Source organism: Epinephelus lanceolatus, chromosome 16 (assembly GCF_041903045.1).
Source record: "Epinephelus lanceolatus isolate andai-2023 chromosome 16, ASM4190304v1, whole genome shotgun sequence".
Taxonomy (NCBI): Eukaryota; Metazoa; Chordata; class Actinopteri; order Perciformes; family Serranidae; genus Epinephelus; species Epinephelus lanceolatus.
The window spans coordinates 42,541,813-42,557,500 of NC_135749.1; the positions used below are offsets into that span (position 1 = coordinate 42,541,813).

General features: G+C 43.2%; 2 protein-coding genes across 3 annotated transcripts in view; both read right to left on the reverse strand.

Annotated features, from left to right (window-relative positions):
* Nucleotides 1–15,688, reverse strand: part of LOC117251103 (rho guanine nucleotide exchange factor 2-like) — a 377,871-nt gene that overhangs the window by 143,768 nt on the left and 218,415 nt on the right. The gene's annotated exons all lie outside the window — the stretch shown is intronic.
* LOC144467465 (uncharacterized) overlaps nucleotides 8,739–15,688 on the reverse strand; it is a 9,838-nt gene continuing 2,888 nt past the window's right edge. Inside the window, exon 3 of the mRNA XM_078176120.1 lies at nucleotides 8,739–9,319. Coding sequence (XP_078032246.1) covers nucleotides 9,162–9,319 — 158 coding nt within the window. The 3' untranslated portion in view covers nucleotides 8,739–9,161. The remainder of the gene's footprint in view (nucleotides 9,320–15,688) is intronic.

A 15,688-nucleotide genomic window follows, 5' to 3' on the forward strand; every position in this document is an offset into this window, starting at 1 on the left:
GTCTAAAAGGGACAGAACCCGGATTAACATTGGCCTTGCATTTCCAAGGTGGAGAGCACTGCAAGAGCTAAAGGGGCAACAATTTGACTCGGAGCTAGCTCCTCTTCTCCTGGACAGGTAACATTAAGTAACAACATAAAGTCAAATGTCTGTTTTAATTAGTGTTACAGTAACGTTAGGCACATGTCGCTATGTTGATTCAATTAAATTTAATGTTACAATCATAGCATGGGTTAATATCCGGAGCTTGAGTTATTAGCGGCTCGGTTCCAGCAATGGGTCAGGCGTCAGGGTTGTGTTAGGTTAGTAGCCCGGCAGCCCAGCTAACATTTACAATTAGCATTGTAAAATGTAGCCAGGCTAAAACATCGCTCTTACTCACGGAGAAGAGTAGGAACGTTAGCGTTAGCTCCTGGTGTTAGCCCTAGCTGGGATCCAACGATGGCTCTAGCCGAGTCGGCTGCCACCGGCTCCTGGAGTTACTTACAGCTATGGAGCGCTTCTACCAGCTCTTCTAGTCACTGAGCCTCGCCTCCATCTCAGCAAATATATTACATTTATTACAGGTATCATCATCATTGAAGTAGGCAGGGGAATAGCTAAACACAGCAGAGACCGAGAGTGAGTGAAAGACATCGCTAACTGCTAAACTAAGCCAAACTAAGTTGGCTGTTTAGGTTTTATTCCCTCGCCCCTGTAGTGAGTTAATCTGCCTGTAGTTGAAACCGGGGCTAACCGGTGCTTCCTCCTCGGGCTCCACTTCACTCAGCTGCCTGACAAATCCACTGCTTCTTCACACTTTAACCTGAATAACAAACCGGAGCTAGCTGGGAGCATGACCGGAGGGAAGCACAGCCAGTTAGCCTCCACTAGCTTCCCAGCTAGCCCCAGCTCTCTGTTTGAAGGGAGAGCCAGGGCTAGCTGGGAGTACCTAGCGCAGCATGACAGAGGGAAGCACAGCCAGTTAGCCGGGGCTAGCTGGGAGCGGCTAGCACAGCATGACGGAGGGAAGCACAGCCAGTTAGCCGCCGCTAGCTTCCCAGCTAGCCCCGGCTCTCCGTTTGGATCCAACCAGAGAACCGAGCCCTGGTTTGTTATTCAGGTTAAAGTGGGAAGAAGCAGCGGGTTTATCGGGCAGCTGAGTGAAGCTGAGTGAAGTGGAGCCTGCGGAGAAAACACCGGGACCGTCTGAACGTAATAGTCAGTGGAGGTGTTGCGGTGCTAGCTGCCTAGCTACACAGATAGGTAACGAGGCGAGTGGGGGGTGGGGGTGGAGAGCAGAGGTAGCGGGAGGTGTGGCTCATGACACACTTTGTTTTGGTCTACAGGCAGTGCACAACAGTAAACCTAGCAGTGAAACAATTTTGCTTTTTGCCCCTTTAAAAGGGGAATAAATAGGCTATCCAACAATATAAGATTTTTTGCCAAGAAGCATTGTTACAACAAAGAAATAATCTACCAAACACAAATTTCCTCACTTTTTGTGTTTAGTCTATAGACCAATTCATTGCTATTCTGTTGATAGGGCAACGTGTTTGGTCCCTGTTTACTTCCTGTCAGCTACAGCATTAACAAACATTCCAACAGGAAGTACACCTGGACCCATTTAGAACATCTATGTTTTCAAGTCTGAAACGGCCTATATGGTGAGACAACCTCCGCTCACAGTCTGCTCTCTGCAGAGCCCTGAAGCCCTGCCCCCACAGAGCACTGTTCACTTTTTTCAATCAATCTATCAATCAATCAATTTTATTTATAAAGCCCAATATCACAAATCACAATTTGCCTAACAGGGCTTTACAGCATACAACATCCCTCTGTCCTTTGGACCCTCACAGCGGATAAGGAAAAACTCCCCCAAAAAAACCCTTTAACGGGGGGAAAAAAAACGTAGAAACCTCAGGAAGAGCAACTGAGGAGGGATCCCTCTTCCAGGATGGACAGACGCGCAATAGATGTTGTACAGAACAGATCAGCATAATAAATTAACAGTAATCCATATGACAAAATGAGACAGAAAGAGAGACAGAGAGAGAGAGAGAGACAGAGAGATTCCATGAGCATGAAGATGAGCATGAACATGAGCTCCTGAATATTTTTGCTTTTTTGGATGTTTTAAAGTGAGATAAACTACTGTTCTTCTAAGAGCTGGAAGAAAACAGAAGAGAAAACCGTTGTTTTTAAAAAAAAATCTACCAAGAAGGAAAAAAAACAGCAAAAACCTCAGAAAACAGTGATAGACTGGAAAACAACGGAACCAACTGCCAAACTGACAGTTAGCCTAACTGTCCAACCAGCAACAAAAAAAAAAAAAGGTCAAGCAAAGAGGAGGAAAACAGCTGAAGACGCAAGTGAGTGAACCATCAGAAAGAAAATATAACATTTAAAAAGAGGAAACAAAAAATTGCTGAACACTAAATAAACTTAAGCTAGCATAACACAGCTAGCTGTAAACAAGACCCTTAGCAACTGTTGCCAAGGAATTTAAATAGCAGCAGTTCAACAGCAGCAGAGCCTGATGGAATCCACCAAAGGCTGTACAGAGGCTGTTCCTCTCCTCTATCCTCCTGATGTAACCAATGAGACTGCCAGGAAGGCATTTAAACAAAAACTGCTAAAAGAAAGACCAGAAACCCTGTTTTCTGATCTTTACAAGACCGGGGAGGTCAGCAACCTGATCCTCTTCACAGACCAGCCGCTAGCATGGCACTCTGCCATCAGTGCCCACTACCCCTCTGTCAAAAAAGAGGGGATCTGTAACGGCTGGAAAATAAAAATAAAAGAAGCAGAGGATTCAGATACTTTCATGATGACAGTAAACTTATACAAGAATGGGACTATCATGGTGCAGGGGAACCTCAAACTGTTTTGTCATCTCTTGTTTGAATGTTCAGGGTCTGAGATCTTCTGCTCTTGGCCTTAAGAGCAGGACCTCAGACTTTATTAGAGAGTTAGAAAATGCAGATGTGTTTATACTGCAAGAGACTTGGTGTAGAGGAGATGTCTCCACTGGTTGTCCCTCAGGCTACATAGAGATAATGTCCCCGTCCACCAAACTAAAGGGAGTAACACAAGGAAGGGATTCAGGGGGAATGCTGATCTGGTATAAGGCAAACCTTGTACAATACATTGAATTAATCAAAAAAGGAGAATTTTCAATTTGTCTCAAAATCAAAAAAGACCTTATCACCACAGATAAAGATGTATTCCTGTGTGCAGCATATATCCCCCCATCACAATCCCCTTATTTTAATGAAGACAGTTTCTCCATTCTCGAAGATGAGATTAGTTACTTTCAGGCCCAGGGAAGTGTATTGATCTGTGGAGACCTGAATGCCAGGACTGGTACAGAACCAGACTTTATCAGCACACAGGGAGACAAACATATACCTGGTCAAGTCAGCATCCCCCTCCCTTCACACCCCCGCAGAAACAACTTTGACAAAACTGTCAATAAAAGTGGGCACCAACTACTGCAGCTCTGCTGAACATTGGGTCTGTACATGGTTAACGGTCGGCTTCAAGGGGACTCATTCGGTCTTTACACTCATAGCTCTCCTCTTGGCAACAGCACAGTAGACTATGGCATCACTGACCTAGACCCCTTCTACCTGAGAGCATTTACAGTCAGCCCCTTAACCCCCTTATCAGACCATAGTAAAATCACACTCTACATTAAAACGACAGCAAACGACCCTCACACAGTAGAACCCTGCAATCTGACCTACAGAAAACAACCTTATAAATGGACAAACAAAAGCAAAGACGAATATCAGACAGCAATCAAAAATCCAATCTTTCAATCCCATTTAGACTGTTTTCTTTCCACCTCATATCCCCTCAATCAGGACGGCCTCAGACAGGCTGTACAGGACATGTACAACATATTTGACCATGTGGCAGACTTATCCAGTCTGAAAAAGCGCCAGCACCACAGACCAAGAGACCCGACCAATGACGAGTGGTTTGACACAGAATGCAGACAACTGAGAAAAACTCTCAGAAATGTGTCAAATCAAAAACACAGACAACCTGACAACCCTGAGCTCCGCCTCCAGTACTGGGAAACACTGAGAGTATACAGAAAAACACTCAGAACTAAAAGAGAACAGCATGTGAGGCATCAGTTACAAATAATTGAAGAGTCCATTGACTCCAATGACTTCTGGAAGAAATGGCACTCTTTCAGCAAACCACAAAAAGAAGAATTGGCTATTCAAAATGGTGACATCTGGAAAAATCACTTTGAAAGTCTGTATACTGCTGTTCCCCTGAATTCGGCCCAAAACAATCTTCTCAACAAATTACAAATTTTAGAATCAGTCATTAAAGACAACCAGAACCCCCTAGACTACCAAATTACTGAAGCAGAGCTGCTGGCTAAAATCCAGGCACTGCAGCCAAAGAAAGCCAGCGGTCCTGATGGCATTTTAAATGAAATGCTAAAATTTGATGACCATAAATTTAACATTGCCATATTAAAATTATTTAACCTTATTCTGGGTGTCGGACATTTCCCTGACCTCTGGAGTGAAGGAATCATCACACCAATCTTTAAAAGTGGAAACAAATTCAACCCAAACAATTACCGAGGCATCTGTGTCAGCAGCAACCTGGGGAAGTTGTTCTGCAGCATCCTAAACAGCCGACTGCAAGACTTCCTCAGAGAACATGATGTCCTGAGCAAGAGCCAGATAGGATTCACACCCAAACATAGAACAACAGACCATATCTACACCCTTCACACCCTCATTAATAAAGACGTCCACCAAAACAAGAGGAAAATCTTCTCTTGTTTTGTGGACTTCAAAAAAGCATTCGACTCAATTTGGCATGATGGACTGTTCTTCAAATTAATTGAGAAGGGTGTAGGGGGGAAGGTCTATGACATCATCAAAACCATGTACAGTCATATGAAATGTGCTGTTAAAATTAACAACATGGAAACAGATTTCTTCCCCCAGAGTAGAGGAGTAAAACAGGGCTGCAGTCTCAGCCCCACCCTCTTCAACATTTATATCGATGAATTGGCCAAATCACTAGAACTATCTGACATCCCTGGTCTCACTCTGTCTGACACACAGGTTAAATGCCTACTTTTTGCAGATGATCTCATATTGCTGGCTCCATCAAATGAAGCACTACAACAGCAACTGGATCACCTGCAAACCTTCTGTTAGACCTGGGCCCTGACAGTTAATCTGGACAAAACCAAAATTATGATATTCCAGAAACGACCCAGGGGTCAGGGAGACCAAACCAGGTTTTTCCTGGGCTCTCATGAGGTGGAGCACACACACGACTACACATACTTAGGACTACACATCACGTCCATGGGAAACTTTAACCTGGCTGTTGATGATCTCAGAGAGAGGGGAAGAAGGGCTTTCTATGCTATAAAGAAATCTTCAAACATTAATATATCCATTAGAATCTGGCTCAAAATATTCAAATCTATAATTGAACCAATTATTCTGTATGGTAGTGAGGTGTGGGGTCCTCTTGCAAATCAAGATTTTGAAAAATGGGACAAACACCCCATCGAAATCCTGCATACAGAGATTTGCAAGAGCATCCTCAGAGTGCACAGGAACACCCCCAACAACGGGTGCCGAGCTGAGCTAGGCCAATTCCCCCTTTTAATTAGAATTCAAAAAAGAGCCATCAAATTTTATAAACACCTTAAAACAAGTGACCCCAACTCCTACCACTAGGAGCAATCCTAGTGGTAGGCATCTGCAATGCCAAGAGGAGAACATGGAGAAGAGCCCCCTCAGCCAGCTGGTCCTGAGGCTCAGCTCCTCTAACAGCACAAGACCTCAGGACAGCCCTCACACAATCTGGATCCACCAAATTATAGAGAAACAAAAAGAACATTACATTAACTATTGGACATCGACCACAAAAATGCAAAGCAAACTTCAGTGTTATTTGGCTCTAAACAGACAGTACACGGTGGCAGAATATCTGAGCACCGTGACTGATGAGAAACTGAGGAAGACTTTGACCATGTACAGACTCAGTGACCACAGCTTGGCCATAGAGACGGGCAGACACAGGCAGACCTGGCTGCCCAGAGAGGACAGGTTGTGTGAGGTCTGTCCACACAGACAAGTGGAGACAGAGACACACTTCCTGTTGCACTGCAGTAAGTATGAACACATCAGAGCCGACTTCCTCTCAAAAATAAAACATAAAGTCACTGACTTTGATTCTCTGCCTGATCAAACTAAAATGCAACACATCCTTGGAGAGAACAGAGTCAGCAGCTTAGCAGCAGCAAAATATGTCAGGTTATGCCACAGCCTGAGGGACAACCATCACAACACCTGACACACCTGTCTGTATTTACAGTCCTTGTAACTCACAACCTAGATTTTTCTTTATTCATTTTTTTTTCTATATTATATATTGGTGTATTGTATTGTAGATTGGTGTATTTTGTATTATATATCATATATTTAATCTTTTTTTTATAGTTTTCTGACTTACTTTTATTATTGTACTTTATTTGTAAATTTTTAATGTCTTTGGCAATATTGTTAATCTACAGTCATGCCAATAAAGGTTATTGAAATTGAAAATTGAGAGAGAGAGAGAGAGATGCAGGACAGACAGTAATGACAGTAGCTTACAACAACATTAATGAAAGTAATAATATTATCGTTATAGTTCTGGCTACTGTGGTACAATATGTTGAAAGTATATATTAGTATCTGGCAGTATACATGTGTGATAATAATCATGTGTATAATAACAGTAGAAGTATGACTAATCTAATGATGGCAGCAGCAGAAGCAGGAGGCATCTGGCACGACCACAGCAGCAGCACAACCACACACATCACGCTATCCAGGCACCGCTGCGATATGAGTTAATCTGAGAGACAGTGGAGCACAAAGGCTCCGGAGAAGAAGCTGAGTTAGTGACATCGAGAATGGCCGAGTTAGCAAGATGCAGTAATAGGATACGAGAGAGAGAGAGAGAGAGAGAGAGAGAGAGAGAGAGAGAGAGAGAAGGAGAGAAGGTGCCCGGTGTATTATAGGGGGGTCCTCCGGCAGACTAGGCCTAAGTCAGCCTAACTAGGGGCTGGTACAAGGCAAGCCTGAGCCAGCCCTAACTATAAGCTTTATCAAAGAGGAAAGTCTTAAGTCTGGTCTTAAATGTGGAGACGGTGTCTGCCTCCCGCAACAGGAAGATGATTCCACAGGAGAGGAGACTTTAGGGACCACGAGTAACCCTGTGTTCTCAGAGCGCAGTGTTCTGGTGGGATAATAAGGCATTATGAGCTCTCTAAGATATGATGGAGCTTGACCATTTAGAGCTTTATAAGTTAACAGTAGGATTTTAAATTCAATTCTGGATTTTACAGGGAGCCAGTGCAGAGAAGCTAAAACAGGAGAAATATGATCTTGTTTCTTAGTTCCTGTTAGTACACGTGCTGCTGCATTCTGAATTAGCTGGAGAGTTTTGAAGGACTTACTAGAGCTACCTGATAATAGAGAGTTACAGTAATCCAGCCTTGAGGTAACAAAAGCGTGGACCAATTTTTCTGCATCTTTTCAGGTCAGGATAGGCCTAATTTTCGCAATATTATGCAGATGAAAAAATGCAATCTGTGAGGTTTGTTTTAAATGAGAATTAAAAGACAAATCTTGATCAAATGTTACTCCGAGGTTTCTTATGGTAGTGCTAGAGGCCAGAGCAATGCCATCTAGAGAAACTATGTCATCAGATAAAGAGTCTCTGAGTTGTTTGGGGCCAAGAACAATAATTTCAGTTTTGTCTGAATTTAACATCAGGAAATTGGTGCTCATCCAGGTTTTTAGGTCTTTAAGGCAGTTATGGAGTTTAGTTAATTGATTACTTTCTTCTGGCTTCATCGATAAATACAACTGTGTATCATCCGCATAACAGTGGAAATTTATAGAGTGATTTTGGTAACACTTTAAAATAACTATCCCTTATAACTGGTTAATAGATCATTTGTAAACTGTTAATTCATGAATTATTAATGACTTGTTAAGTGTTTGTTAATAGTTTGTTAAGGATTTATAACGATGCCTTATAGATAACTTACAAGCTGTTAGTTAATGAGTTATAAATGACTTGTCAAATAACAGTTTAAGAATTAATAACTGTGCCTTATAGATAGCCAATAGATAACTTACAAGCTGTTAGTTAATGAGTTATAAATGACTTGTTAAATACCAGTTTAAGAATTAATAACTGTGCCTTATAGATAGCCAATAGATAACTTACAAGCTGTTAGTTAATGAGTTATAAATGACTTGTTAACTGTATGTTAATGATTTATAACTATACCTTATAAACTAGTAATAGATCCTGAACAAGCTATTAGTGAATTACTTACTAAGTATCAGTTAATAGTTTATATATGTTATTGGGACGTTATTCTAAAGTTGCAACTACTCCTCATTTATTAACTGTTAGTAAATGAGGAATAGTTGCAACTTTAGAATAACATCCCAATAACAAACATAAGCTAATAACTAATACTTAACTAATATATTAACTCACACTTTACAGATCAGTTGTTAATAGTTTGTTAACCATCTACTAATACCAGTGAAACTTTGTAGAACAGCAAATGGGTGGAACAAGTTCAAGGTACAGAAATCTGATGTGATATTTAAAATATCAAATTTTTGTACCTCAACCTTATTCCACCCATAGGCTTTTCTGTGTACTGTATTTTACCAAAGACACACCACAGATGAAATGTTGAACATTGTGTTTAATGTATAGAAACACACATACTGAGCCATCACATGGCAGAACAGCAGTATACAACAGTATACAAACCCATGAGGTTTGGGCACTTTTTGTGCAGGACATGAAAACAAAATAAATCAAAATCAAGCCATTGGCATTATTGATATGAACATGTCTTAGCACAACTTGGACCCTCTATACTTAGTGAACCAGACCCGAGCTACAACCGAACTGCTCTAGGGCACCATCCCACAGTGACACAACACCTAAGCTTTCTTAGACAAAGGAATCAGTTTCCCCTTTTTCTTTTGATGTTCAACATCCCCCAAAAGGTTTGGATCATTAATCAACACTTCCAGACATTTTTTGGCAAAGTCCTGCAGTCGTTGCTGTGGTGTATGAGCAACCAGCAACTACTTGTATTTCTATGGGGCCACAACAGCCAGCTCACAGATTGGGGCATTGGCGATGACGGTGTTTCGGTCGACACCGACCTTTCGATATGCCACACTCAGCTTTCTTCCTTTCTTGTACGCCTTAAGGACTTTTCTGTATCTCTTGATGACCTCCTCAGGATGACGTGCTGAAACAGATAGAAATTTAGTTAAGTATAACAAACATACAAGAAGTGAATTGACACAGGGAAACACACACATAGATGCAAAGTGGTTGCAAAAAGTAATGAAGATTACATGGGCACAGAGCAATTGGAGGGTCCAAGATAATATACCCACCAGGAAGTACATTTTGGAAAATAAACTTTATACATAGAGAGAGAGAGAGGGAGAGAGAGAGGGAGAGACACAGAGAGAGACACACACACAGACAGACAGACACAGAGAGAGAGACACACACAGACAGACACAGAGAGAGAGAGACACAGACAGACAGACACAGAGAGAGAGAGACACACACACAGACAGACAGACACAGAGAGAGACACAGAGAGAGAGACACACACAGACAGACACAGAGAGAGAGAGACACAGACAGACAGACACAGAGAGAGAGACACACACACAGACAGACAGACACAGAGAGAGACACAGACAGACAGACACAGAGAGACAGACACACACAGACAGACAGACAGACACAGAGAGAGAGACACACACAGACAGACAGACAGACAGAGAGAAGTGAAGGGAAGTGAGAGAGAGATTCCATGAGCATGAAGATGAGCATGAACATGAGCTCCTGAATATTTTTGCTTTTTTGGATGTTTTAAAGTGAGATAAACTACTGTTCTTCTAAGAGCTGGAAGAAAACAGAAGAGAAAACCATTGTTTTTAAAAAAAATCTACCAAGAAGGAAAAAAAACAGCAAAAACCTCAGAAAACAGTGATAGACTGGAAAACAACGGAACCAACTGCCAAACTGACAGCTAGCCTAACTGTCCAACCAGCAACAAAAAAAAAAGGTCAAGCAAAGAGGAGGAAAACAGCTGAAGACGCAAGTGAGTGAACCATCAGAAAGAAAATATAACATTTAAAAAGAGGAAACAAAAAATTGCTGAACACTAAATAAACTTAAGCTAGCATAACACAGCTAGCTGTAAACAAGACCCTTAGCAACTGTTGCCAAGGAATTTAAATAGCAGCAGTTCAACAGCAGCAGAGCCTGATGGAATCCACCAAAGGCTGTACAGAGGCTGTTCCTCTCCTCTATCCTCCTGATGTAACCAATGAGACTGCCAGGAAGGCATTTAAACAAAAACTGCTAAAAGAAAGACCAGAAACCCTGTTTTCTGATCTTTACAAGACCGGGGAGGTCAGCAACCTGATCCTCTTCACAGACCAGCCGCTAGCATGGCACTCTGCCATCAGTGCCCACTACCCCTCTGTCAAAAAAGAGGGGATCTGTAACGGCTGGAAAATAAAAATAAAAGAAGCAGAGGATTCAGATACTTTCATGATGACAGTAAACTTATACAAGAATGGGACTATCATGGTGCAGGGGAACCTCAAACTGTTTGAGATGGACTTCCTCCTTATAAAGGAAAGAGCCCAGCAGGAGAGATCTAGCTCCACTGACAGTTCCCAGGTCCCAGCTCCCAGCTGCCTAACTACTGAGCAGCCCCCTGAAGAGAAGGAGCCCACCAGCCCAGAGCAGGTCCAGGACCCCCAGCTGAACCGCACCATCACTGAACTGAAGGTGAAATTCACAGAGCTGGAGAGAGAACTAGTACAACTGAGAGAGCTGATCAGCCAACAGCCATGCCAGCCCACCACAGCTCAGCCTGATCCCTGCACCATCAGCACAGAGCTGGGCATGCTGAGGCAGGACAGGGACAGCTGCAGGAGAGAGCTGAGCCTGCTCAGGACTGAGATCAGAGAGCTGCATCAGGACAGAGAGCAGCATCTAGCAGCACTGACAGCTCTGACAGAGGAGGTGAAGGAGCTCAGAGGAGAGAGAGAGGAGCACAGGAGAGAACTTACCTCTCTGTCAAAGGAGGTGGAGGAGCTCAGAGGAGAGAGAGAGGAGCACAGGAGAGAACTTGCCTCTCTGTCAAAGGAGGTGGAGGAGCTCAGAGGAGAGAGAGAGGAGCACAGCAGAGCACTCACCACTCTGTCAGAACAGCTTCAGGAGAGAGGTGGAGCTACACAGGACCTGGATGAAAAACTAGACCACAACCAGGACCCTGTGAGCAGCCAGGACCCACCAATCCAAGAACCTACCTCCACCCCCAGCTCCACATCCAGCCCACAGACCAGCACCTCCCCTCATTCCACCAGACCAGCACAACAGAGAGAGAAGACAGACATTGTCCTCCTCATCGACTCCAATGGAAAATTTCTTAATGAAAAGAAACGTTTCCCCACCCACAAAGTGGCTAAAATCTGGTGTCCAAACACCCACCAAGCCATAGACCTGCTGTCAGAGGAGCGGCTTGGATCTCCGAGTCACATCATCATCCACACTGGCACCAATGATCTGCGGAGCCAGCAGGAGAGGGTGTCAGAGTCACTCAAGAGAGTGATAGAGAAAGCCTCCACCACCTTCCCCAACAGCAGAGTGGTCATATCCACTCTGCTCCCAAGGAAAGACTTCCACCCTGACACCACCCACAGGATCAACAGCAGCCTGTCCAGAGACTGTGCACGGAGACCCAATGTCCACCTAGCCCACCACCCCACCCTGGACATCAGCTGTCTCTACGACCACGTCCATCTGTTTAAAAGCACAGTCCCCATCTTCGCCCAAACACTGAAAAGCGTCGCTCTCAACAGAGACCAATCCACGGCCCGCAGAAAGAGCACATCAGCCCACAACCCCCACAGAACACCAAGACATCCTCAACCAACATCCAGACCAACACAATGGAGACAAGACCACCCTCAGCCCCACCCACATCATGTCCAAATCAGACCCCACCAAGGCAACCATGATCCCCCTCAAGCCAGACCACAGTCACTCCTGTCCCTAGGGGCCCCACCCCAACCACAGCGACAAGAGCCACACCCTGGCCCACTGAGTTATGCCCAGGTGGTCCGGAGAGCAGCAGAACCAACCTTAACCACCCCCCCACACAATGAACTGAAGGACATTCAGCAGATGCTCAGCCTGCTTTGCTCTCATCTGATTGGACAGGTACCACAATAGACACTGTATGAATTATTATTATTATTAGAGTATTTCTTGTTCTCATACAGTTTAAAAAAAAAAAGGACATTTACATTGTACATAAGTATTGATTATGTAATATACCAGTTATTGATTTGTTACCTTTTATAATATGTCATGTAGATACTCTTAAATTATTTTCTTTGACTTAGTAGTTTGTCTCATTTTGATCACCAAATGCAGCCTTTTGAGTTTTAAATGAAATCTAAATCTTTTGTCATCTCTTGTTTGAATGTTCAGGGTCTGAGATCTTGTGCTCTTGGCCTTAAGAGCAGGACCTCAGACTTTATTAGAGAGTTAGAAAATGCAGATGTGTTTATACTGCAAGAGACTTGGTGTAGAGGAGATGTCTCCACTGGTTGTCCCTCAGGCTACATAGAGATAATGTCCCCGTCCACCAAACTAAAGGGAGTAACACAAGGAAGGGATTCAGGGGGAATGCTGATCTGGTATAAGGCAAACCTTGTACAATACATTGAATTAATCAAAAAAGGAGAATTTTCAATTTGGCTCAAAATCAAAAAAGTCCTTATCACCACAGATAAAGATGTATTCCTGTGTGCAGCATATATCCCCCCATCACAATCCCCTTATTTTAATGAAGACAGTTTCTCCATTCTCGAAGATGAGATTAGTTACTTTCAGGCCCAGGGAAGTGTACTGATCTGTGGAGACCTGAATGCCAGGACTGGTACAGAACCAGACTTTATCAGCACACAGGGAGACAAACATATACCTGGTCAAGTCAGCACCCCCCTCCCTTCACACCCCTGCAGAAACAACTTTGACAAAACTGTCAATAAAAGTGGGCAGCAACTGTTGCAGTTCTGCCGAACATTGGGTCTGTACACGGTTAACGGTCGGCTTCAAGGGGACTCATTCGGTCTTTACACTCATAGCTCTCCTCTTGGCAACAGCACAGTAGACTATGGCATCACTGACCTAGACCCCTTCTACCTGAGAGCATTTACAGTCAGCCCCTTAACCCCCTTATCAGACCATAGTAAAATCACACTCTACATTAAAACGACAGCAAACGACCCTCACACAGTAGAACCCTGCAATCTGACCTACAGAAAACAACCTTATAAATGGACAAACAAAAGCAAAGACGAATATCAGACAGCAATCAAAAATCCAATCTTTCAATCCCATTTAGACTGTTTTCTTTCCACCTCGTATCCCCTCAATCAGGACGGCCTCAGACAGGCTGTACAGGACATGTACAACATATTTGACCATGTGGCAGACTTATCCAGTCTGAAAAAGCGCCAGCACCACAGACCAAGAGACCCGACCAATGACGAGTGGTTTGACACAGAATGCAGACAACTGAGAAAAACTCTCAGAAATGTGTCAAATCAAAAACACAGACAACCTGACAACCCTGAGCTCCGCCTCCAGTACTGGGAAACATTGAGAGTATACAGAAAAACACTCAGAACTAAAAAAGAACAGCATGTGAGGCATCAGTTACAAATAATTGAAGAGTCCATTGACTCCAATGACTTCTGGAAGAAATGGCACTCTTTCAGCAAACCACAAAAAGAAGAACTGGCTATTCAAAATGGTGACATCTGGAAAAATCACTTTGAAAGTCTGTATACTGCTGTTCCCCTGAATTCGGCCCAAAACAATCTTCTCAACAAATTACAAATTTTAGAATCAGTCATTAAAGACAACCAGAACCCTCTAGACTACCAAATTACTGAAGCAGAGCTGCTGGCTAAAATCCAGGCACTGCAGCCAAAGAAAGCCAGCGGTCCTGATGGCATTTTAAATGAAATGCTAAAATTTGATGACCATAAATTTAACATTGCCATATTAAAATTATTTAACCTTATTCTGGGTGTCGGACATTTCCCTGACCTCTGGAGTGAAGGAATCATCACACCAATCTTTAAAAGTGGAAACAAATTCAACCCAAACAATTACCGAGGCATCTGTGTCAGCAGCAACCTGGGGAAGTTGTTCTGCAGCATCCTAAACAGCCGACTGCAAGACTTCCTCAGAGAACATGATGTCCTGAGCAAGAGCCAGATAGGATTCACACCCAAACATAGAACAACAGACCATATCTACACCCTTCACACCCTCATTAATAAAGACATCCACCAAAACAAGAGGAAAATCTTCTCTTGTTTTGTGGACTTCAAAAAAGCATTCGACTCAATTTGGCATGATGGACTGTTCTTCAAATTAATTGAGAAGGGTGTAGGGGGGAAGGTCTATGACATCATCAAAACCATGTACAGTCATATGAAATGTGCTGTTAAAATTAACAACATGGAAACAGATTTCTTCCCCCAGAGTAGAGGAGTAAAACAGGGCTGCAGTCTCAGCCCCACCCTCTTCAACATTTATATCGATGAATTGGCCAAATCACTAGAACTATCTGACATCCCTGGTCTCACTCTGTCTGACACACAGGTTAAATGCCTACTTTTTGCAGATGATCTCATATTGCTGGCTCCATCAAATGAAGCACTACAACAGCAACTGGATCATCTGCAAACCTTCTGTCAGACCTGGGCCCTGACAGTTAATCTGGACAAAACCAAAATTATGATATTCCAGAAACGACCCAGGGGTCAGGGAGACCAAACCAGGTTTTTCCTGGGCTCTCATGAGGTGGAGCACACACACGACTACACATACTTAGGACTACACATCACGTCCATGGGAAACTTTAACCTGGCTGTTGATGATCTCAGAGAGAGGGGAAGAAGGGCTTTCTATGCTATAAAGAAATCTTCAAACATTAATATACCCATTAGAATCTGGCTCAAAATATTCAAATCTATAATTGAACCAATTATTCTGTATGGTAGTGAGGTGTGGGGTCCTCTTGCAAATCGAGATTTTGAAAAATGGGACAAACACCCCATCGAAATCCTGCATACAGAGATTTGCAAGAGCATCCTCAGAGTGCACAGGAACACCCCCAACAACGGGTGCCGAGCTGAGCTAGGCCAATTCCCCCTTTTAATTAGAATTCAAAAAAGAGCCATCAAATTTTATAAACACCTTAAAACAAGTGACCCCAACTCCTACCACTACAAAGCTCTGCAATGCCAAGAGGAGAGCATGGAGAAGAGCCCCCTCAGCCAGCTGGTCCTGAGGCTCAGCTCCTCTAACAGCACAAGACCTCAGGACAGCCCTCACACAATCTGGACCCACCAAATTATAGAGAAACAAAAAGAACATTACATTAACTATTGGACATCGACCACAAAAATGCAAAGCAAACTTCAGTGTTATTTGGCTCTAAACAGACAGTACACGGTGGCAGAATATCTGAGCACCGTGACTGATGAGAAACTGAGGA